The 24,462-nt window shown below is 38.8% G+C and overlaps 2 protein-coding genes across 14 annotated transcripts in view; one reads left to right on the top strand and one right to left on the bottom strand.

The window, feature by feature from the left end:
* The window catches only part of LOC128887126 (calcitonin gene-related peptide type 1 receptor-like), a 121,364-nt gene extending 100,971 nt beyond the window's left edge, over nt 1–20,393 (top strand). For 12 of the 13 annotated variants that reach the window (XM_054142647.1, XM_054142637.1, XM_054142648.1 and 9 more), the window contains 9 exons: nt 10,480–10,586; nt 14,595–14,686; nt 14,991–15,117; nt 16,415–16,641; nt 17,508–17,678; nt 17,775–17,898; nt 18,539–18,580; nt 18,678–18,761; nt 20,070–20,393. In XM_054142647.1, coding sequence (XP_053998622.1) covers nt 10,480–10,586; nt 14,595–14,686; nt 14,991–15,117; nt 16,415–16,641; nt 17,508–17,678; nt 17,775–17,898; nt 18,539–18,580; nt 18,678–18,761; nt 20,070–20,117 — 1,022 coding nt within the window. In that variant the 3' untranslated portion in view covers nt 20,118–20,393. Of the gene's footprint in view, nt 1–10,479; nt 10,587–14,594; nt 14,687–14,990; nt 15,118–16,414; nt 16,642–17,507; nt 17,679–17,774; nt 17,939–17,988; nt 18,129–18,538; nt 18,581–18,677; nt 18,762–20,069 lie in introns of those variants that run through there. The other variant, XM_054142646.1, reaches the window with a different exon arrangement.
* A 114-nt stretch (nt 20,394–20,507) lies between these two features.
* On the bottom strand, nt 20,508–24,300 carry LOC128887134 (transmembrane protein 19). The gene is made up of 6 exons (XM_054142664.1): nt 23,534–24,300; nt 23,331–23,441; nt 22,746–23,033; nt 22,530–22,634; nt 22,249–22,464; nt 20,508–22,165 (listed from the first exon to the last, which is right to left on the bottom strand). The coding sequence occupies exons 1-6, from the start codon at nt 23,682–23,684 to the stop codon at nt 22,011–22,013; spliced, it is 1,026 nt and encodes a 341-aa protein (XP_053998639.1). The 5' UTR covers nt 23,685–24,300; the 3' UTR covers nt 20,508–22,010.
* Between the last annotated feature and the right edge of the window lie 162 nt (nt 24,301–24,462).

The raw sequence follows: 24,462 nt of genomic DNA, 5'->3' as shown, positions 1-24,462 counted from the left end.
TTTGATTCGAAAAAATAATTTCGGGTATCCGGTGTCCCGTATTTAGTTTCCTTCCCGCGGAAACACGAAGGCGAAATTTCTGGCAACGTGTTTCGCCGCCCGACGAAGATTCTTATCGAGTTTCGCGATCCCAGCTCTACCGTTTCCGCCGATCGTGCAGCGAATTGCACTCTGACCTAACGGCTACGCCGAATCGGATATTTATATCGACGTAACGTTTCAATTTGGAGGGAATTGGGACTCCGAGGATCTTTACAAGTTTGGAGGATTGGTGTACTATACAATTAAAGAAAAATGACGAATTACGAATTTTGTTAAACTTCCAGTAAGTCTGATTAAAACGAATCTCGCATCCTATGAATCAGACGGATGATAAGCTTCGAAAAAATATTTGTCGTTGTTCGTATCGTTGCACGAATGTGCGCTAGTGGCGAAAATGTGGAGGGATGAAATAAAAACAAATGGCACTTACTATACGGCCATATATACGCACGGTGATAAGAGGTTAAGGGTCGTAAAACTGACCGTTTCGTGTACGGTATTCTTAGGTTGCGGCAGTCGTTCGCGTTTTGAGTAATGTGTGGTCTTTCAGAGGATAGAGTCGAGTCGCGAGGGGATTCGGTTGTAAGTCTCGGGGAAACATAAATACAGTTGGCGTAGGAGGAAGATATCCCAAGAGTTGACCGCTGTTATCCATCGCGGGTCGGAATGCGCTGGGAGACGAGAGTGAAAAATAGCGAGAACGAAAGAGAGTCAACGAGATCGAGTTCAAAACAGTAGGAGATACGGTTTACGCGATTTCCGCGGAAGAATAACTGACCTAATAATCGCACAGTTATAGAAAAAGGAAAGTGTTCCATCCCCCTCAGAGATACATTGAAACAGTCGTTTAATGTAATTTATTTGTTGGCTCTCGTTTCTGCATCGAATTGTATAAAACGAATAGTATTATACGATATTCATACTTTTTCCATTTATATTCATTCATTTAAACAAAATTAATTTTATTCCGAATTATGGTTCTAGTCTTTCTCGATGAAATACATTATAAAGTCTTTTCGTACTTTAATTTCAGTGAATTATTACTCGGTAAATTCTTTTTGCGATCCACTTTACAAAACTGCGATATTCAGTTGCACAATTTCCGAGGATGGCTCCGAGAGAATAATTTCAAACGTAAAATAAACGATAATAGCTTGTTCGCGGCTGAAAAATTATTATTCTCTGATATAAACACACAACGATGCATCCCAACAAAAATTTTCACGATGAAATGATTACGAAAATCGGATCTCTTATCGGATTCACGGCGCGAAAGTTGCGCGATATCGCGATAAACTTAAACCCTTACGGATCGAATGCTATCTAGCAATTTGTAACGCCGTGAAATGTCGACTAGAAAAGGAAAGGAAAATAAAAAGTCTAGCCGCAGAGATCGCGCGAAATGATCATCCCGCATTTTCTTTTTGCGACTGCGAGAAGTCACAGCCAAGCATATCGGAAATAAAAGAGCAAAATAACGAGAGTACCCGTAGGGTTTTTGCGACACGACGGATACGAAGGAAGAGAAATGGCAGGCAACGGAGCGTTAAAGTCGAGGATCTCGATAAAACTTAAAGCGGAAGGACAGAAAACTGTGGAACGATGATAATTTATGTTTCCGAATAGTATAGATTCTAGGACGGAAAAATAATTATTAAGAGGGACAACCGACTGAAGAGATCGAACCTTAAGTGCTATTAGTCATTATTTTTTGCAAAGAAAGATTTCCTCGAATTTTCTGTTATTTTCGAGAATATTTTAGGTATATCTTCAAATACATTTGGTAATTTTTTCAATTCATCTCACGCAGAAATCTTTCAGATATTTTCTGAGATATTAAAAGATGATCATCGATAAAAAATTTGATACATCGCTATGCCGAGGATTTCAAGCATTTTTCACCAAGTTTTATCAAGAACAAATGGGAACAAAAAAATTGCACCGTCCTCTACGTGGAATAAATCTAACGTTACACGAACGATCTAGAAAAAGTTCAATCTCATCCATCGAGAAGAACTCTGCAAACGTGAATGCGAAACGAACGATCGGTTTCAAGCTTTTTACCGAACGGAAGTGACTTACACACGTGACGAGGGGATTTATTTTGCCTTGGGTCCCCCATTTTTATTCCTTCTCGGTCGATTGGTCCGGCGAATTAGTCGAATCGAACCCACTAATTCTCAGACGTGAATCAATTGTCCCCTCGATAATGAAAATCGCCCTGTGGGATATTTATGGTTCGTGGAGCAAAGTTCTTCTCGAAGTTATAGACTCGGACAATGAATAATTTCCATTTTTTTCTACGAAATACGATGCATCTCATTTTTGGTATCAATCGATATTGCAATGTCAGGAGATAGAATCTGGCGCAGATATTCTAGTCGCGTATAAGGAGCTCCGTTTCAATCATTCTGCTAAAATAAATTGCAAAATTATTCGTGATACTGACTCTCGTAAAATTCGAAGAACGATAAGTAACGTTTTTATGACAAATGTATCCTTTCAGAAACAGTGACTTCCAACCATAAATTCGCATAATCGCACCTAACATAAAACAAATTGAAAATAAAATAGAGTACGTTCTGCTATCGATGTTATCAGTAAGTTTGCCACCATATTTCTTCTCCTCTTAATCGTGACAAGTTAATCAAACGAAATTGAAAGGTAGCTGCAACTGAGAACCTCGACTGCCAGTCAATTCTCCTTATCGTGCAGTTCTTTTTCTAGTAGTTAAATCGAACCGCGGAGTTCTGAAATTAGGCGTGACACGCGTTGCACGTATTTTCGTTCTAATCATGCAGACGTGTCGATGACTAATTGAAAGCAACAAGTGGTCTGCAAGAAGAATGTTGTATTATACATTGGGTACGATTTAAGGGATCTATTTACTTTATTGTTACATAGAAATTGATTTTGTTCTTTCCTTCACGAAGATGAATATTGAAAAGCTAAGAAATACGTAGATCGGGAGTTAGAGCATCGCGGCGATAGACATTTCTATCATGAATAAAAAAATACCAAGACATTTTCATTAATGGCTCATTGTCGAAGAATAATATTAACCCAATTGACATCGTAAACATAACTTCAATCGCGTCGTGAACAATTTACACATACTTTTGCATTCTTGTGTACATATTATGTGTAAAGATGCGTCAACCCAATTGAAAAGCAACCAGTATTTACTCTTCATCAGAGTCCACTTCATCCGAAGGCCATGAATCATTTAAATTCTACCCGTTAGCATTGCGAATGGCGCGTAATTATTCGCAAAATGCGGAATGTTGAAAGTCCGAAGAATCGTCTGTACACACGTCGCGTGCATTCCCCGCGACGGTAAATCACGTTTATGGGTAAAATTATGGCACGCCATGGAGAATCATTCCGGGGACTCGTTTTGCCATCGTTTCGCGCGCTGATCCATATTTCAGCGACTTCGCGAATGTATTTCCGGTAGCTATAAATTTCGAACAATGAGATCGTACTTCTTTGTATGCCTAATTGCTTTTAAAAATACTTTTCGCAATATTTTCCCAGGCACAGGGAAATAAATAAAACTCAAATAAAAGTCTTATTTTTTAAATGTTGTAACACGTGTATCGTCGTTGATATTTTACAGATTTTTGCAATTTTGAATAGCCTCTAATTCTATTGGAGGAACTGTAATTTCATGTAGATTACACCGTGCTTCAATTTCAACGAAGTCTCCAAGGTCGACAGCTCGAAGTGATTGATACGACGCGAAACATTTCATCTTTGACGAGTAAACACTCAAGCACGATATTATATTTATTTTGTATTTCCTGTACGAGTTATCACTGTCAAGGCTCAAGCACCTCGCGGATAGTAACTATCAATAAATCACTCTTTCACAGTATTCATTAACGTTCGTGTTAAATTATTCTTGGTTAGAATCACCTTCTGCGAGTTCGCATATAAAGTAATTTTTTACTTGCGTATGAATCTATTCCACGTGCACTCGTCATAATTGATAAAAAATAAATCGCTTCTCAATATTGCCAAAGAGTAATATATTACAATAGACAATATACTAGAATATGCCTACGAACGCGAGTTCTATGATGAAAAACGAAGAATTGGAAATCGATAGACACTCGTCCGATGATTGCTATTCGCGAGGGAGGTTAGCGCGTCGTAGCAATGATCGACACAGGTTTTAAATAATACACGAGCGCAAGTTTAACAGCACCAAGCAGCCTGCGCTGCGAACTGAAGTGTAAGGGTAAAGAAAACTCGTGTAACTCACTTAGGGGAACATAGGTTCAAAGCTAAGGAACTGCGAAAGTTGTTCCTAAACTGCTGAGCGTCGCGAGTAATCGTTCTTCGCTTCCGATAACGCGGTTTTAAACTGACAAGGGATGGTCACGATTTCGAAAATTCTGGAAATTTGAATCATGGACTACTAAAAAGAAGAAACTAACTCTAGTCGGGTGAAAGTAACTCTAGTACCAACTCTAGAAGAAACTAACTCTCTACTTTCTGATCTAGTCCTGACCATCCTCTTTTTCATCAAAAACGACCTGATCAAAAACCACGAACCACAATCCTCGTCTCTTTAAGACTAGCTCCGCCGAGAATGACGAAAATCGAATCTTTATAGTTTCCAGTGTGGCATTTCACCCCTTGATAACGCTGCGGCAAGGTAATGGGCTTCTTGAGCGAGTACCTAATGCGAAGCCAGCCTTAGCTGATGCACGAGCACGTTCTCGAGTGTTCATCAGGTGGTTAACCGTCTCAGATCGATAGGTTCGGAAAGAGTGCCAAAGACGCAATAACGTCTCTGTTAATCCGGCGAACGATGGAATTCGAGGGCGATGCTAATACAGAGAAACGCGTCTTTGTTATCGAAGCGTGCCAGATATCAACAGATCGTTGCGCAACGGAGTCGCTCGTTGCGCTAATAAAATAGACCGTTTACGATCGCGAACATTACCCCAGGGCAAGAAACTCGTCATTTACGAGTCCAGGAAATAACCCACGGCACGTAATCTCGAAAGTGCTTCATTCTCTGGAATGGCAGAGGGAAGATGGTAGATCTCGGACAATGGGCTTGTACTTTGAGTGTGATTGGGGCAATTTAAACGTAAATATTTAAACGTAAATTTGGTATTTAACGCTATTTTATGGTATTCGTCCTACTTATTTCTCTTTCATCGCTGAGTCAAGAAATTGTATTAAATTCATTTAGAAAAGTATTTTTATCAGTCGAAATAACAATCAAAAATACACGCGAGCCTTGAAATCAGAAATTGGTTACTCGCAGCAATCCCGAGTTTCCGCAAGAATCGCACAAATTCCGATAGAAGCGATTTTCCGAAATTGATGCTGCTACTTTTACCATGAAAATCAATCCATTAAATCCGGTCGAGCGAACTGGTTCAGTTAATATGTGGCGGAAAATGGAAATGAAAATTTGTATACAACGAACCGTGAGATCGTGGAAAAAACACAGGAAATTTTACATTAATTATTATTTATCGAGAGCTTGATTTTATTCTGAACGAGCTGCGTCACTTGGTAGTTTAAATAAATGTATACACATCATGCATTCTTAAAAATTATTAACAACATTCCATGGTCACTCTTCTGAAAATTTAATACTTCGTTATCTCGAGTTTCGTTAATATAATTATATTAAAAATTACTCTTCCACGGTTGAATCTTAATAATTACTATTTCTTGTATTATTTGGAATAAACGGAATAACTTTAACGTTTTCTTGATACTAAATTTTGTGTATTTTTAGTACAAGCTCTTCGTTGTAAATTCACCGCGTGTATTTAAATAACGGTATTACTTCCAATAAAAATTCTAACGTCAATATTTGACGTTAAATCGTGTGGAAGTTTCATTTAAATCGCTCCTTTATTCGTTATTCAAGCTTGCGACGATAAAGGGCTACACGACCGAATAGTCAAAACATAAATGATCGAGTAACACTCTTCGGTTATGTATTGACTTTGCTGTTCAGTAATTTAACTTCGACGAGTGTTGAAATGAAACAATCGTCCATCCAGTAGCTTAAAATGCTTCTAGAGCAGAAAATGGTCGGGATGAGAGGATTCAAGTATTCTGTTCCGTTTGAAAATCCGCTGAATATTTGCGGGGAAATCCTCGGGAAATGCGTGCGCGCGTGCATTAATGTGTTTGATCGGCAAACAGGCTAAGAAGCTTTGAGAATGGTCGATTGTAGTCTCCTCAATCGTTCTACTTTTTTTTTTTTTTTTAAATTTCTATTCTACTTCGCCGCGATGGGGAGACTTTTCCCAGCGATGGAAGCTTTCATCGTATTTAAACAAAAACCGAGTAAAATTTTCAGTTCGAAAAACACTTCACATGCTATCTTGATGTAACAAATAGTACCTAGTCGTACAAATGTTTTAGATGGGAAGAGAAATTGTGACAAATAGGATTACATTTATTTTGATAACGTGCAGCGCGAAGTAAAATATTTTTACGCGGTATTTGAAATATATCCTCTAGAAATATTTTTGGACGATGAAAGTAAAATGATTGACGAGGGAATATTCTTATGAATTCATTTAATGCTTTACATGTGACTCGTTTCTTCTTGCTACGTCTGTAAATATTTCTTTTTCCCCAAGAATTTACCGTCTGGTTCTGCATTTTAATATTTGTTCCGACAGTTTATCAAGCCATCGAAATATATACGAACGGGAACGAATACTTTTGCGATCTACTGTACACAAAGAGGATATGTATCAGGTTTTTTCGTCGTCTAATTATTTTGCTACCATAACCAGACCCCCCCCCCCAAACGTATTTCATAATGAAAAATGCGCTCCATGGTTTGTTTCATTACTTTATCGTCGTATGCGAGACCCCTCCCTGACATATTATTTTTATAATCCCCGTTTTTACTTTGTCGCGCTTTAAATCACGTCTCCTGTTTTATTAATCGTAGACCTAATTGAAAGCCGAGATGCCTCGGCGTATAGATTTCCAGTACATCGATTAATACTAATCTGCTGCTTGGCGAGGCATTATAACAATAATTCTTGCTCCCAAATTTATTGTAGAAATATTCACATTGGCGTGATATTGCGATTCTGTCACCATTTTATTGAATTAGAAATGTTGATGAACATGTTTCGATGGATTTTCTTCAGAGGTACTCATGGCGGAAGCCACATGAAGGTGGACACTTGCTCGACTGTGACGTCTTTGAACATGATCTAGGATCCTAGGATCGTTGAGTATTCAAAGTCTCCTCCACCAATTAAAAAAAAAAAATAAAAAAAAAAGATAGATAGATGAATCCCCATAAGAATCGCGGATCGACCTTGAAGGGATTGTTGGATATTCGAGCAGCTGTTACTTGTTCCTTTGGCCCCTCCAATGTGCAGTATGTACTTCCTGACGAGCCTCTATTGATTTCAAGAGAGACGCAAGTTGCTCGAGTACCCGAAGAGTTTCAAACTCCGCGATCCTCAAACTTAACTCCTGGACCTGCATAATTGACCACCGAGCAACTTCATTTGTCGATCAATCTGTTCCCGCTTTGCGTTAATTCTCCGAACTAGGTAGAGGGTATAGATAGTGTCGCGTAGTGTTACGATGCCTCAAAACTTTTAGTGTACCTTGCACGTTCGGTTTATCTAGGACGTTTACTATGTTTCGAACATTCGGTATACCTCGTACAGTTGGTTTATCTTGTAAATTTAATATCATGTAGATTTTATGTATCTCGCGAGTATAAGCACGCAGATTTAGTGTACCTTGATAATATGGCATATCATTATTATTCCCAAATCATATATATTATTAGGTCTATCGGATGGTTCTGTCGGTTCTGAGTGCAACAAGTTTCATTGTATCTCGAAAACGAAACTTTGGATTGCAAATGGACTTTTCGGTTTCTCTTTGCACGAGGAATTCGAACATTTCGGTTTGTCAAACATTTTTGAAACATGTTGTATGTATTTATATGTATATTATCGTATATTAGCTATATTACACGTACTATATTATTATTATATAACTGCACATCTGAGAAAGAGAATTGTCCCGCTTTACAGCTCGTTAATATATGGCTAGATGAATCGTACGTTTTTTCTCTCGATATTCTACAGAGGAAGACGTTTAGGTCGCTGGTCTCAATGCGTCAATCATTTCTTTTCTGTGTCGTCCTTTGAAATGGGAACGGGTATATCGCGTTGCCTTCGACAAACGTTCCAGCTTTAATGGTTCGAGCTAGCCTTCGTTCGCGAGCAAAAAGGAAAGCGATCCTTTTTTTCGGCGGAAAATAAAGTTCCCTGAGTGAAAATGTTTATTGGAGAAAAAGGGCCGTTCCAGCTAGAATAACCGAAAATTCGAAAAAGTTCACCTGAAAGGTAGACCGCGGGCAAGAATTCTAAAATTTTTTGCGAATTTCATCGCGAGTAACTAAACATCGTTAGCGTAGTACTCGAGATAATGTAATCTCCGTAGTATGACAATGAATCACGTCGGCTGAGTTTGAAAATCTAATGCCAAGGGATTAAGGGAACAGTCGAGCCTTGATGTCGCGAAACGTGGTTACTCTTGCTTTTTCGAGTAAGTACCTGTAAAAGCCGTTTTCCAAATGCTTTTCGGGGGCTCTAACCACCAAAAGATTTTACGTTCCTTAACTTTATTCGCTGCTGTGACGCTGATGGATGCTGCGCGTCCTCGGCGTATTCGAGGAGAATGGTGGTATACTACATAGGGTGGTCCATGAATTCTTTCTCGTGTTTTTTTTCTTTTTTTTTTTTTTATTCAAGAGCATTATACTTAAAGTAACGCAATATCGAAGGTATAAAAAATTGGAATTAAAAGGTATGTAAAATGTATATGTCGCAGGGAAATGATAAAAACAGAGATTTGATCAAATCCCCGAGGTGGATGATCAATTCACGGGAGATGTTAAAATAACAACTCTGTGAGGTCATTTCCCTAAAGAAAGTGATTTGATCAAATCTCTCAACTGTTTTAGTGAAAAGATGAAATTGTATAATTTGATCAAATCCCTTAACTGTTTTAGGGAAAAGATGAAATAATATTGTTTAGATATTAAAAGTATTTATTTAGTAAATCACGCGTTATTAAAAGTAGAATAGGTAATACAACAATACTCATAGAAACATAAATTATTTATTCGAGACTAATTAGCAAAAGAAATATAGACATATTAAACGTTTTGCCAATTATTAATGGATGCTCGAAATTTGGAAATTTCGACTGTCGACTGGTATTATCAGATGTCATCTGGCTGCGAAGACAAAACGTGCGCGGCTGGCTGCAACGAAAATCCCATTGTTCGCCGGGACTTTTGTCTCCCAGACGTATTCACCGAATAATTGTCTACGCGAAAGGGACAAGAACACATGGAAAGTCGCGCTCGCATGTCAGGTACGCGCGTCGTCGCGTCCCATGCTCGAGATTTATGTGTTTCCGCGGAATTATCGGGAAAGTCACGTGGAAAGCTGCTTTACGATTCCAACGTCCACGTCCAGAGGCGGATCTAACGTATATCTGCCGAAGCTTAACCCTTTCCTGTCCAGATTTGCTTATTTCGGTAGAATTCTGTCGATCGAGGCTCGGCGTAACACCGTGAAGGGCTAAAGGAAGCTTTGCTTCCTGATTCTTGCAAGTGTCACTTTTTGTACGTCAGACCGTTTTCCGTTAAATTTCTACACAGAATGAGATAACGAGGAGAACGTGCATCCACTTTTTATGTGTAAAGATCTCATTACGGTCGCGAGTATCGTTAATAATTGATTTAACTTATTGTCAGAAATATGAGCATAAATATCCACAGTCTACTTAATATATTCGCAACCGATACCGATACGTTTCAAACAAATTCTTTTCCTCGAATTCCCATGTAAACGAATTTTATTCGATACTCTCTGTACGTTTTATTGAGAAACTATACCTGCTAAAATCACTCTGTACGTGAAAAATACAAAAGACTCGGCTGAAATGAAAGACACTCGTTTGAATGAAGTCTGCGCCAACGGTAAACATTAGAGTTCCTCTCGAATGGCACGCAGTCGGCGACTTCGCCATAGGCTCGAATAGTTGAAGGAAAAATAGGAAACCTCAGTCGCGGCTGTACTTGTAAATCGCGTTGGTACGCGTTAATGTTTCACGTGTACTTTTTTCTATGTACTTTTTCCCCGGGAACTTTCCAACGTACACCGGCGCAGAAAAAGTTTCCAATTTTCGGTGCTCGTCGCGCCGCTGTTGAGAAACTCCCTGACGTTCGACGTTTATTGCAAAAGCGTACCGTGATCTACGATACTGGTTGGCCTTCCAGTTCGCCGACACCGTACATTTTGCACCGTAGTCTCTCCGTGTTGTAGGAAATAGGAAAAGCGTATTAACCGTCGTTCTGTAATAAATTATTGACAGGCTTCGATTTGTTTGTTTCAGTGATGGCGCACAAACATTGCGAGTCGAACGGTACCTGGTTTCGCCATCCGGCGTCCGATCAAGTCTGGAGCAATTACACGACATGCGTAGACATGAAAGACCTCAATGTAAGTATATCGAACAAGGCCTCGTAATAATTTTGCTCGTTCGTTAAGAAAAGACATTGAATTAATTAATCCATCAAAAATTATACGAATAGAATAGAAAAGTAGAGTGCCGTATTTATATTCGTAAAAAAAAACAAAATTATTACATTTCTCGTTGTTGCGTGTACTTTAATATCCACCTAAACATTTTACTCTGGAATTTTAATCGCCCCCCTGGCAAATTGCAACTCATAATTTACTAAGCTCTACCATGGCAGATTATTTCGTATACCTATAATTTTCACCCCGAGTAAACATTCTCGTATGCAAGCGTTAGTTTATTTTGAAAGTATGCACCACACTTTGGAACAGCAGTATGTACGCGCATACATTTCGTAATAAATGGAGAGCATACAATAGAATAAAACAGGAGGCCAGGGACTGGATGGAAACTGCCAGGATGAAATAAGAAGGTATAATAAATATGTAAAAACAGCGGACGGATGAAAGGAACCCCTCGTCCTTTTCAAATTTCCCAGTGGGAGTAAAGGAATCGCTCGGCGAATCAATTTTTCGTTGGAGAAAGATTGAAGGATAGAAATAGAAATTTAGGTTAAAGTGAGACTAGGATAGCCTGTAGATAACATGTGTTTGTTCAAAAATATTTGCTTCGTTAATTCTTTTATTCCATTGCAAACGAAATTCGTACAAAATTTAGGCAAATATTAGTATAAATTTCTACGATATTTATATTGGGCAAATATCATCGTAGCCTGATGTAATATTTGTATTGCGCAAACGTTAATCAGAATAACCGATGAAACCCGAATCTCATTAAACGAATACTGTAAAATCTGATTTTCTGTATGGAATTACAAATGATCACGATTAACGCGTACCTTATTGTTCGAGTCCGCTAATGAATGAAATTTATAAAAAACGATCTCCTTTTTAATCCAGTAATGCCTGGTTCAACCCCGTTTACTTTTATTTCATGGTTATTCGCGAGCAGCGGCCCGGAATTAATAAATGCTAATTAAAAATCTACTTCTTTCTCCTGCGAAGTCTTTTTACCCCCTCTCCCCCCTGCCTCTATTTCAGGTTACGCCGGTTCCGAAAGTATTTTAATATGCAATACAATCGTCGAAGCTACGACCAGAGGCAGGAACAAGTAACAATTCCAGTGAAAATAAAACTGGGAGCTCGCGCGATAGTATTACCGTGGAAATTCCCTTGTTTCGCGACTGAAGATTGTGAGATTCCAACGTTTATACTCCTAACATTCCTTTTTTATAACTGGTATTACTTTTCCCGTTTGTTGCAATCATTCGACGGTTTATGTACAATGTTAACATTTGCCATTTTTATAGGTTTTATGGTTTGCAGGAAAATTTTTAATGGCAAATTTAGAATAATTTAAAAATGTTACTGGAACGTGTATCAGTTTCAAAGTACTCACTTTATTTTTTTATGTGAAAATATGATATAGCGTAAGAAGCTAATAAGTTAGTACACAATTCCAATTCAATTTAAATTATAATTATTACATTTTATTTCTCTGTGATTTTTCGAACAACATTAATCTGATGTTAGTGAAAGTTTATCGTCTATACTCGATCATATTTCCATTCGATTTCACAATCGTCGGAACTTTGAATTAATCTCTGCTTAAATATATGAATGAGCTAACAATAGTTTTAGCAGACGGATGTCGTTGGAGAGGGTCAATAAAATTAGGAAAATGTCCTCCGCGCCGTGCCAATTTGCGCCAACACGCGTCACAAATTTTTTTAGCGTTGGTGTATATGCCCCACCGTGTTCTGAAATGTTCACGAACGACGATATCCATTTCTTTATGGAGGACAGGGAACCTGCACGGTATCCTCGTACCGTTTCCTTCCGAGTTATTGAACTAACAATTCTCCACCTTCGTTTTTCCGTGTTTCCATAAAAGTATCATAGCTCGACCGTTAAAAGTAACATTCAATTACATTTTATGCAAAAAATATGACCGAAGTTCCCTTAGTGGCGCATAAATGAGAACGTGCGGGAGATACGTGAACGAATAAGTGGTGAACAATTTAAAACCACGATTTCACGTGGAATTGTTGCCGATACCATGCGGATCAATAAATCCTCTATCAGGTTTCAAAATAAAATCGGAACGAAAAATAAAGAGACGGAATATTTCTACTAAATAGAAATTTAAAAAAATCAAGAAATAAATCTACGCGTGGATCTCGAACCCGAAGGCTTCGTTAGCTTCGTAATAAATCCTTCCTGTTCCGAGTGCATCCACGGATCGATCTTCATTCAACGAAATTACCAGCGTGAAATCGGCTCGCGCGACAAAACTTTCCGCGAAACTTCGATGAATCATCCGTAGCTGGACGAAACAGACGAAGAGTGTCGCTCGTTCCACTTGGCAGAGGGTTCAATGAAATTTCCGCTGGACAAAGGGACGGTGAATGTAATTGGACGCCGCGGAAGTTGGTGCAAAGTTCATCTAACTATGCAGTAGTTGCAACTGCGACGCAACTTCCGCGCCTGTTTTAATGCGATTGTTCTTCGGGGAGGAGGGGGTCCTGCATTCCATTATGCCATAGTCCAAGTTCGTTATTGTCCAAACGATGGTTTCCAGCGTTTCGGCTGAAATCGAATCGAGAACGTCTCGTGAAAGAGTCACAAATTGTTGCAATGGGAATACGAGATTTCCAAAAGAGCCTTTACGATTTTCTTTCGTTAAATTATTTTTATTGCAATTTTATATGGACCTATTACGATCATTCTTTGGCTGTGATCATTTACGAAAATGCGATTGAATAAGGACTACGAAAATTGTTTGTACATACAAGGTATAGAAATTAATTCTCTGCTTTTGTACAATTAATTATCCATAACTTTAGCATAAATAGAAATATTTACTCGCTATTCTATTACATTGAAGTATCGTCCATCGTAGTAACGAAGCACAGAAAATACTTGGACGTTTTGTGTCTGAGGGAAAATTAAAATTTCATTGGTTTTCTCTTTAATAATTAAATGGTAATCCTTCGAAAACTACAAACTTGATCTCTACACCTGGTAATTCAGTTTTTCTCGTCATTTTCAAAATCAGAACACCACTTGTCTCTATTCCTCTTGATTTTAAACGGAGTTGCGAGGTTTGGTATTCCAGGAGCTTGAACGAGTTTCAGAGTAATAGACCGAATCGAGAAGTTCTTATCACGAGCGCTCCCCGATGGTACGAACATCCTCGAGGAGGTTGTAACCCCGTGAATGTATTCGAGAACTGATGAATAATGCATCGACTCGAGACATATGCAATCTTCAGAGATGGAAACTTGTACGTACAATGTCTGCGATCGGTGAAAGCTACTCGAACAATTACAGTCTAGGTAGCTTACATGGCTGTTGTTGATAACGCTGCTAAATATTATTCTATCTCTTGCACGCGACGCTTTGTATAATTTCCTATCTTATCGCTGTTGAAAATTGATTTACGTTTCACACCTTCGGTTGTCGCTAAAGTTAAAAATGTATATGTACGACGAAACTCTTCTTTACAAAAGAAGATTTCGATTTTTCAAAAGTACAACGTCGAAGGGAAAATTGTCAATAAATTGTTGGAGAAGAACTACTGTTCCTAAAATACAATTTTATTATAAGAAATAAGTATTCTTCTTCTCTAGATACTCCGATTTGTGTTTTTTGCTTTCACCACAAGACTTATTTTTCAATAACCAAAACATTGCTCTAAATTATGAAGAGTCTCGATTACGACAGAACTTTGAAGTTCCCATTTCCTGAAACGATCGACGTTCTATTATACCTGAAAACGTTGCTTTCCCAACGAGTGCGAAAAATTGCCATTTTTCCTTCCATATCGTTCCTTACCTTTCCTTATAAAATACAACCGACGAGTTAGCTCGTGGATAAGAACAACTAACATTTCCGATCTGTACGCGTAAACGTTTCTCACGCGACAATTAATCACTCGCCTAACCGTGAAATTGATTTTGATTTCAGTGGCATCAGGTGATCAATGGAATTTACGAGGCTGGATACGCGATATCGTTGATAGCGTTGCTATTGTCGTTGGGCATCCTCACGTATTTCCGGTGAGTTCGTGACAATCTAGCATCGAGTTTCTGTTTCTACCGGGAACGTTAAAGAAACGCGCGATCGAATTAACCGTCTACAACCCTGCGCGACTTTGACGTGAAATTATTATTACCTTTAGTACATATCCGAAGCCTGATTCGATTCCATTATCGGTTATAATCGGACTAAAATTACCTGGAACGACCGTAACGCCACCTTTCGCGTTACAGTGCTCCTCGCAGTGTTTATCACCTATTTTCTACCCGCGATACTCGAACGTTTCTACTAGACGGTGTGTTCATTGTTCTTTCTTGAATGCAGCTCCCTGAGGTGCGCGAGGATCACTCTTCATATGAACCTGTTCGCATCGTTCGCTATGAACAACGCTCTCTGGCTGGTCTGGTACAGGTTCATCGTCGCGAACACGGTTTTACTGTTAAATAATGGGGTACGTGCGAAGACATCGTCGTCGTACCTTCACACTCCGCTCACTGGATACCCCTTGAGCGAGAAATTTATTTCAGAGCACATACGTGATTATTGCAACTAGTCTCAGGAAGTAATTATAGAAGGGAGGAGCAATTAACTCCCTCTGCAACAATATTACGATAAATTGATGCGAGTGGAAGCTGAACTCTGTAATCTTTTGATGACGTAATATTTTATTTTGGTGCAATTTATAGGACAATCGCACATTGGTAATATGCGCAATATGCATCTCCACAAACTGATCGCGCTCTTGTATCAAATAGAACCATGCGCTATTTTTCGATAAATAAACGCCATTCTGCGTACGCTGCATTTTTCTCGACATACGTATTTTTCTTGTTTATCGTGCCATAATCGGTGCACTATGCATTCGTACAATCTCCTGGTATGTGTTTTTAAAGTCGCACGGTTGCGTTCGCAGCCCTATGTTCCAATTGATGTTCGAGTAGGAACTAATTGCTCGAGTATTTCTGCAGTATATTTTGAAATGTAACGAAAATGTAAAGGAACGGGTAGACAATGTTCGCCGGAGTGGTAGAACGTTTGAATACTTTCTGTGCGTTGCGCCTGCATCGTTGCACCAGAACACAAAAAAGTATATCTTCAAAAGATGGTCTCCCACCCCCACCCCTCCCCTCTCCCCAATTAAGGGATTCAGCGTTTTCCTGCATCAATTTTTTGCACGTCCTAGCTTCTACAATCACCCTGTATACACATATACATAGTATACACACGTTGTTCATGCTGTTGTTTTTATCCTGTTTGCATTCATTGTCTGCGAATTTTTCTAACCTTCTACGGTAGACAGTTTCTTTATTTCTAATTGAAAAATTAAGGAATACACTAACACGGAAACTGACAAATACACTTCAGACTTGGTCTAACAATCGCTCAACTGTTAACACGATTGCTATGACTATTATTATATATCGTAATACAAAGTTAATACATACGATGATGGATCACCACACATCGACCTCTCTAGTTTTAGCGTGAATACTCGCAACTGAACAAAATAGTTACATTTAAGAAAAAAAGAATGACAATAATCAAGTACTTTCATTTAAACTGAATCCGTGAAAATATCAATACGCATAAACATCCGCATCAGACATTTTCTACGTTACAATTAAATACAAAAAAAAAAAAAAAAAAAAAAAAACTATCCCTAAGAGTATACAATACACTATTCACGTATCTATATTTTATCTTCCTCGTACTGAAATATTTCTGAACGACAGTATTCCGATTTTCAGGTGATGTGTCGCCTCTTGCATATCGTGCTGCACTACTTTTTGCTCACCAATTACGCCTGGATGTTGTGCGAGGGTTTTTACCTTCACACCCTGCTCGTTAGCGCGTTTACCAGCGAGCACAAGCTAGTAAAATGGCTGATGGCACTTGGATGGCCGGTACCTGCAGTGATCGTCACGATTTACGCCAGTCTGAGGGCGATAAGTGACAACGCCGCGGACACTGAACAGTAAGTAACCTGGAAGTCGCTAAAACTTCAACGTTTGGCCTTTTAAACACCGTCACAGTTTCACCGATCGACCAAATTACTATTTCTATAAAGACCCGTCGTTCTAGGAAAGCTACTGACCGATGCTTCTGACGCGTCTGACCAATGCTCCCTGCTTCTACTTGCGTCGGCACTCGTACTAGTAGCGATCAGTGAAAACAGACGGTTCTCCAATATTTTTAACCCCAAAAACCCCAAAAACCGTGAAACTCTCCTCCAAGTCGTTCCAGAGTTTGTTGATCGGTCGTGTACGCCTGAAATACGCGTAAATAGTTGAGCCACCGTAGCTGGTAACGTCAGTGTCACCAGCAAGCGTGGCGTCGTCCTGTTCAGGTACGCGTGGAATTGAAGAGGAACCGCACGACCGTAGCGTCCAGCGGAGCGTAATGCCAAGCGACCGGCTACCGTTAATTTCGTACTGTACCGAGCGATGCATCCAAGTCGGACGGTGCAGACGGTGATACCCGGGGCATTCTGTAATCACCGCGGCGTTCCGTGAAAGCAGCACGCGCCTGGACCGCAGAAGCCAAACCAAGGCAATTGTGTTACCGTCACTTGCCCCGGGGACAGCCGCGTCACCGAAATCACTAATGAACAAAGAGATTCTGTCGCAGTAAATTAACGAGCGTCGCGGATATCACCGTCCAGTCTCGCTGTTGTAAAACTAACCGTGAGTTATTGGCTTACGCGATGCCGACGGAAACGTTACCGATTCGTGGACGATTCTGTAAAGCGAAGACGGTCTCGTTGATTCGCGGCGTTCTCGAAGTCGACGACGATGGTCCGATAACAGTCGATCGTTTAATTAAACGCCTCGATGATCGCAGGTGTTGGATCAACGAAGGCAATTACATGAACGTCCTTGTTTACCCCGTCTGCGTTTCCACTCTTCTCAACCTGCTGTTTCTCTTCAACATCGTGAGGGTGCTGTTGATGAAGCTGAGGGCAGGTCCCACGATCGGCACTCAACCTTCCAGGTCCATGCGACAGGCATTTCGGTAATTAACAGAAACGACGATCTTGTTTTACATGCGTATACAAAGTCTAATTCGTTTAAATGGTTATAAATTCGATGGTTCTATACTTTGCACTAGAGCAACGCTGCTTCTCGTACCTCTTTTGGGTCTACACTATCTGGTCATCCCCTTCAGACCACCAAAAGACCACCCTTGGGAAAAATTTTACGAGGTTCTCTCCGCCATAACGGCCTCGTTTCAGGTAAAGTACCAGAGAGTGAATACTCTCCATAGAAAATTAAGTACAACCTTCGCCAAACTTTACTTGTATTAACTACCGTTGCATAATCAGGTTACCGAATTTACTATAAGTTTCGTGCAACATAAAACGCATTCTGTTTATATCAGCTACTGTTGCATAGTGACGTTAGAAAATTTATTTATCATGTTTTTTACTTACTCCGTTATTACTGAAATGTTTTACATACATGATCCATGACTGTATAGAATATGTATCAAAGTTTAAAGTTCGCAATTGTATTCGAAGTTTTTATGTTATACTATGTGTAATGTACCGACTGTGGAAAGATGCATCATACTTTGTATATTTCCTTATCTTTACTTTCGATAGTAACTATTTTTATAGTTAACTCAACAAGTCTTCGAGACATCTGCAAAAATACTGACCTTTATAGCAAAAATACTCATAGAAAATTTCCTACAATACTTGTAACAGTAAAAGTAACGATTCTGTATACAAAATGTACAAAATTTTCACTGGATTAAAATACTCTTCGAAGCTTTGTTCGTCGCTATAGCTACACGAAGTAAAGGAAAGAAAATATATAATAATCATCCGCTGGCGTAATCCACGCGATTAACGATCGATTCTCGTTCCGCAGGGTCTCTGCGTGGCCATTCTGTTCTGTTTCTGCAACGGAGAGGTAAGAAAACGTACCCGTCGCTCCTCGTGGCGTTTCGAATTAACGTAAACGCGGGAAACAGGAACATTTTCATTAATAAAACGTCGCTCATCCCCAGGTAATAGCGCAATTCAAGAGGAAATGGGAGGGCACGGCTCTTCTGCGAAATCGTGCCAATTCTTGCACAGCCACGACGGTCTCGGTACGGCAAACTCACAAGACATACAGAATTCACGGTTCCCATAGAAATGAAAAACGTCTTAATGAAACATCGTTTCCACGTTCATATCGTCCTCCATTCGTTCTGCGTCTGCCTCCTTTTATCACGATCCCCGTTCATAAATATTCACGTAGCTTCAACACGGCTTACGATCGCATGGCTGCGTAAACGTTCCGTTGCTTTCGTTAACGACAGCAAATGTGAAGATCGTTCGTGTTCTCGATCCCAATTAAAGATTCGAGCAATGGAGAAATAACAAAATCCTATAATTCGGCCTATATTACATTTTCCATAACTTGATGAATTTTTATATAACTTTGTACACAAACTGAAAGCGACAGGATCATCTCGCGAGGCATTTGTAAAACATATTCATCGCTTCAATCGTGAAATTCATGCTTATGAAATCGTAGAGATCCCTTTGTACGCAGCACTTCGTTTCGATCACATTTTCGCTCCGTCGAATGCAGAGTATGGATATCATCTCATATATTTTCGAAGCCCATGGATTCCTGTCGATAGAATGGTACCCAAGCAACGAACCCACCATTATGTCCGGATGACTTGGCAAAAATGTTTCTGTTCGTACTGCATGAATGATTTACGGTAACGCGCATTGTATGTGACTAGCCAATATGCTGTTGAAAATGTTTGCCAATACCGCTGATAACGCTAAAGGTACGATTTAAGGATTTCGCTACACATACATTCCTTTTTCTTTACTGATTCAATAGAGTACCTTGCAACGGATTACTTATAAATTCATCCAACACCTGTTTTGTCTCCAGAATTTCCGCAAGCATCGCAACAAATACAAATACGCCAGAGATGGGCAAAATTCTGGTCTATTTAAAGATTTCCGAATAGCAAATAAAAGATAATAAAAGGTCATGGTTCGTATTAAGTAGACGAAAGCAAACCTTGTTGGGTAAAAATTGCGGTACAACTTGTACGATCGAATTACGATCCACGTACCGAACGAATAAAGCCGTACACGAGTAACTGTCTCGAATAATTTGAGTAGGATTATGGCCATCTCTGTAACACGCAACGCGAGCAAACGTAGAGATACGACTGCACGGCTGGTCAATGGTGCGATACGGACTGAGCAAGTCCAACTAATCTGTACTAACACGTCGCCTCTAGCTCCTAACACGTCTTGAAACGGGGAATGAGTACTGCTAACAAGTAACGAATGTAGAGAGAGTGAGAACGAGAGAAAGGTTGTCCGTGTCGTACCAATGACAACGTGCCCGAGTCAAGTCCATTGTGGGACGTTGACTGTTTCAGTTTATCCGCTCGACCGCAGGTCCGGTGGCGGGAGAGGAGAAGGTGTGACTATCAGTCGTCCGCTCCGGAACAGCTGGACGTGAATCCCGTCGACAGTCAGCAAGCCGTGCAACTTGTCGCCGCTTGTCGAGTCGCCAATAATCTCAACGATCACTCCAGACTGTTGGTCAGGTCCAGGGACTCCATCAAGAGCTACGAGCAGACACAGTGTTGATAGTTCCAGTGACACCAGTGAACTCACCGTGAACCAGATGGACGACAACTGGTTGCGAGACGTCAGACATTGTCCAAGATTTAAAATTGGGTTTGACGAAGGCAGGATGACTGTAGGAAGAACCTAATAAGAGATCGATAGGGCAAGATCATTTTCTGAGTATGGTGAAGCCTGTGAGAGGAACAGTTGTTGAACTCACTGTGAACCAGTTGGATGTCGTCTGTGTTGGATGACATCGCGAGGATCAAAAGTTGGGTCTGCTTGTAGGTGAATGGGTGTAAAGAGGACCTAATCTGAGGATGAATGAGTGTTGATAACTTAAGCGCAAATATATTAAAATAAATTGTATATAATTGAACATTTTAACAGGCTAAGGAATTGATACAATGAAACTATTTAATATAATTTTCATTTAGAGAAACGTATTCTTGGGAGTCTCGAATATTTTTGAAGTAGCGTTAGAACAAACCAAAAACAAATGATGAAAAATATTACCCCGTTTATCCGTGTATGTATATTTCATTGTTAAATTATATATTAACGATCGTTGTCAAAATTGATAGATATAGACTTTACCAAACCAAAGTATAATTTGTTGATTCTTAAAAAGGTTTATTGTACAAATATTTATTTAATCGCTGTTAAAGATGTTTTTGTAAGATATATTTAATTGAGCTCGTAAGAATTTTCGATATTTTTTCTGTAATATTTAATTTAAATAATCTTTCGCCAAACGCACACCAACCCCCAAGAAAATAATTTAATAACTAATTGACTGCGGATTGGTACTTACATAAAAGAGCTTTCGTACTAACAAATAAGTTAAGGAATACAACGATTCTTAGTTTATGCACGCATGGTCATGGTACGATATACAGTGTTTCAAAAATGGATGTCGCAACGTAAAGGAATCGATGTACGCGGAAAACAATCGTTCTTGTATGACCTGTATGATCTATTGTAATTTCTGAGTTATCGAAATAAATGTTCCAAGTTGCTATTTTTCTGATAACACAAGCTTTTTATGTAAGATGTACGAAATAAATTTTGTTTCACTACACAGGTTTTTAAACATCAGAATTTATTTATCGCTACATCGCTGATGGTACTACATCTTCAAGGAGAATAGGATTACAGTAAGTCTTGTCTGGAAGAATACAGCTTTTATTCGGTGACAAAAATAGTGATTTTGTAGAAAACATTCGTCGTGCTTATGTTTACTGTACACATGAATATCGCTAAACATACAACGAAATTTATAAGAAGTTTTAATGCATAATGATTTACAGATCAAACTAGGAATATAATCCATAATCGTAAGGTCACCGATTGTGTTCTTTTCACACAAACTGTTGTTTCCTATTTTTAACATAGAATATATTTGAACCTCGAAATTAAAAGGCATGTACGAAATGGACGGTTAAGATAAAAATAAATGTCTCTTGTTACATGCTACATACCTATATACCTCCATCCCTTACAATGTTAACAAAATACATATTGTAAAAATAATGAAAAATAATTTAAATAATAATTTCTTACTTTAACTATCAATAAACTATTACAAGCACTCGGAGTCATATTAATAAAATTCGCAGGAGTAAAAGTACATATGTTTATAAATATACATTTAATTAAATATGTAAATAAATACACAGATTTAATTAAATATTCAATTAATTAAAGATTGTATTCAATTAATTAAGTATTTAATTAAACATATTTTCTTAAGGCCAAATTAAGTTTGCTATCCTCGGTAAAGTCAGAGCGACCACGACGCTCGATAAAAGATTGACACTGTGATTGTCCAAAATTTGTCTACCGCAAATATGTTTTATCCCTTTCCCAGGATGTTCTACTACAACTCCGTTATCATTGATTCCTATAATAGAAAACCACCTGATGAAATGTATCGTACGATGCAAACTGGATTTTCCGATTTACGAAAAAAAAAACACAATTTACCGGAATACTGTAAAGTAGCTCCTAGAATAGAATCTAAGACACTACCAAAGAAACCTCCAATTCCTCCAACAACAATAATAGGCCACTGCGGTGCAGCTAGTTGAATCACAGCCGTGTCTACAGTGTATAGTATGGTTAAGTAATAAAACAATCCGACTGTCAAACCACCGAGCGCGGAAACTAATAGACCCACCCAAGAGACACCACCATTTGTTCCTGTAAACAAGACGAACGTTATTATATCGCGGAAACCTTTGAAATTACAATTTTAATATACTTACCCCTCGGTACTCTTTTTCTCGTAGTAATTAGAAAAGGATCTCCACTACCGACAACCGTTCCAATTTCGGAAGCCCACGTGTCACCGTTACAACACGCGAATGCTCCTAATTACAAGAAATTAAAATCATTAAATGTTTTTCTACCGAATAATTTTTTGTATCCCGACAATTTCTCTGTGTACTAAAACACAGATTATCGTTCGCTTGTTGATGTACCTAAAATTCCAACAGACAACCAGGAACCTCTATAATTCTTATCAAAATCGATAGGTCGTTCTCCGCAGCCTACATCCAGTAAATACAGAAGCGCCAATTGCGTCGCCATACCCCCATTGCACAACACTTGAATCCAGGTCCTTTGTCCACCTTCCTTAAAATCGGATTCAAGCTTTTTCTTTCTGTCGGAACGAAATTTTGTTGCCTTGGAAGAGGTAACAAAGAATGAGAAGAGACAAGCCAGATGAGCGTAACTTGTTAGTGTCAGAATAAAACCCATGAACATGCCTGTAACGTAACATTCAGTGACCTCTTTAAAACATACAAGGATCTCTCAAACGAAACCTGCACACAGTAATTGCGTACCTCTTCTCTAAATATTACAATATATTTTAGTAAATGTTTCGCAATTTACTTCTTACTTTAGGCACGCCTGCCATAACAATCATTTTATCTGAGTTGTACCAACGACTAACAATCATCCTACTCGATTTTATGTAATATATACTTTGTCTATAATATATAATCAAGTTTCGTGTGATCTGTATTCTCTTCCATCGTAAATTTTAAAAAACAATTTATTACCAAGAAGAGCACCGCTGATGTTAACACTTTTCTTCCTCCACCCCCAAAACGCTATAAAAATAGGAATCACGACCGCAGCTAACCACCTCCATGGTGACACCACCAGATGCTCTAAAAAGAATAAGGTTATCTGGATCAAAACAACTCATTCAGAACAACAAATACACAACAAAAGACAAACTGAGATTAATTTATTAACATACCTTCGAAGTGGTCCGCAGTATCCGGATGAAAAGTCGAATATATCACGTTTATGATCCATAAAAGCATAGAAATTGGAATTGCACAGGCACTGAGGAGTACCGGCATTAGTACGTAAGATTGTCTGTTCTCTTTTTTCGTCAACAAAGCCATTATTTAAACACTCGATATAAACACTAGTTAGTGGATTAAAGCACTAATTTCAGTTCAATTGACATGGATAGTAAATTCGTAGATAAGAGTAAGGATCGTGTCGTAACCAGTCGTAGCAGTTTGTACTTCTAGAAGAGTCGTGACCAATAAAAAAAACTAAATCTTATTTGCATTTCAAAATTATTTCTATTATTAGAACGTCAAACTGATTAACAGAATATGCATATATATGGAATTTGGAATTTATTTCAAGACCAATATGTTCATAATTTTTTATGTTTCATTAGCCTATATTAAAATTGGTTTTTGTGCGAGTGGCACCATCGGTGGGGAAACACCCAAGTTTGTAGTGAAAATAATTTACACTGTAGCCGCTAGATGGCGAGTGATCGAGTATCAGTGGCGCCATCGGTGAGAAAACGCTCAAGTTTGTTGAGGAATAGTTTATACTTCTAACGCTAGATGGTGTCACTTACATTGTTGTCGCCATCTAGCGTCAAGAATGGAAACTAATTTTACTACAAACTCTTCCTACCGATGGCGCCACTATACGATAAATACTGTGACGTCATCTAGCGTTAAAAATACAAAACCATTCCATTACAAACTTGGTCGTTTTTCCATCGATGGCGCCACTGAATTGTTTGTTTGTTTGTTTAAATTAAAATGCGTACATTCGTAGTAGTACTTCGCACTACTATGTGATGCTCTTTTTTTTACTGGCTATCCTTCTTATAACTAACCGCAATAAGGAAAGACATAAAGCGCCACTGAATTA

The sequence above is a fragment of the Hylaeus anthracinus genome, unplaced genomic scaffold (genome assembly GCF_026225885.1).
Source record: "Hylaeus anthracinus isolate JK02 unplaced genomic scaffold, UHH_iyHylAnth1.0_haploid 11985, whole genome shotgun sequence".
Lineage (NCBI taxonomy): Eukaryota > Metazoa > Arthropoda > Insecta > Hymenoptera > Colletidae > Hylaeus > Hylaeus anthracinus.
This window is presented reverse-complemented; position numbering and strand designations above follow the sequence as displayed.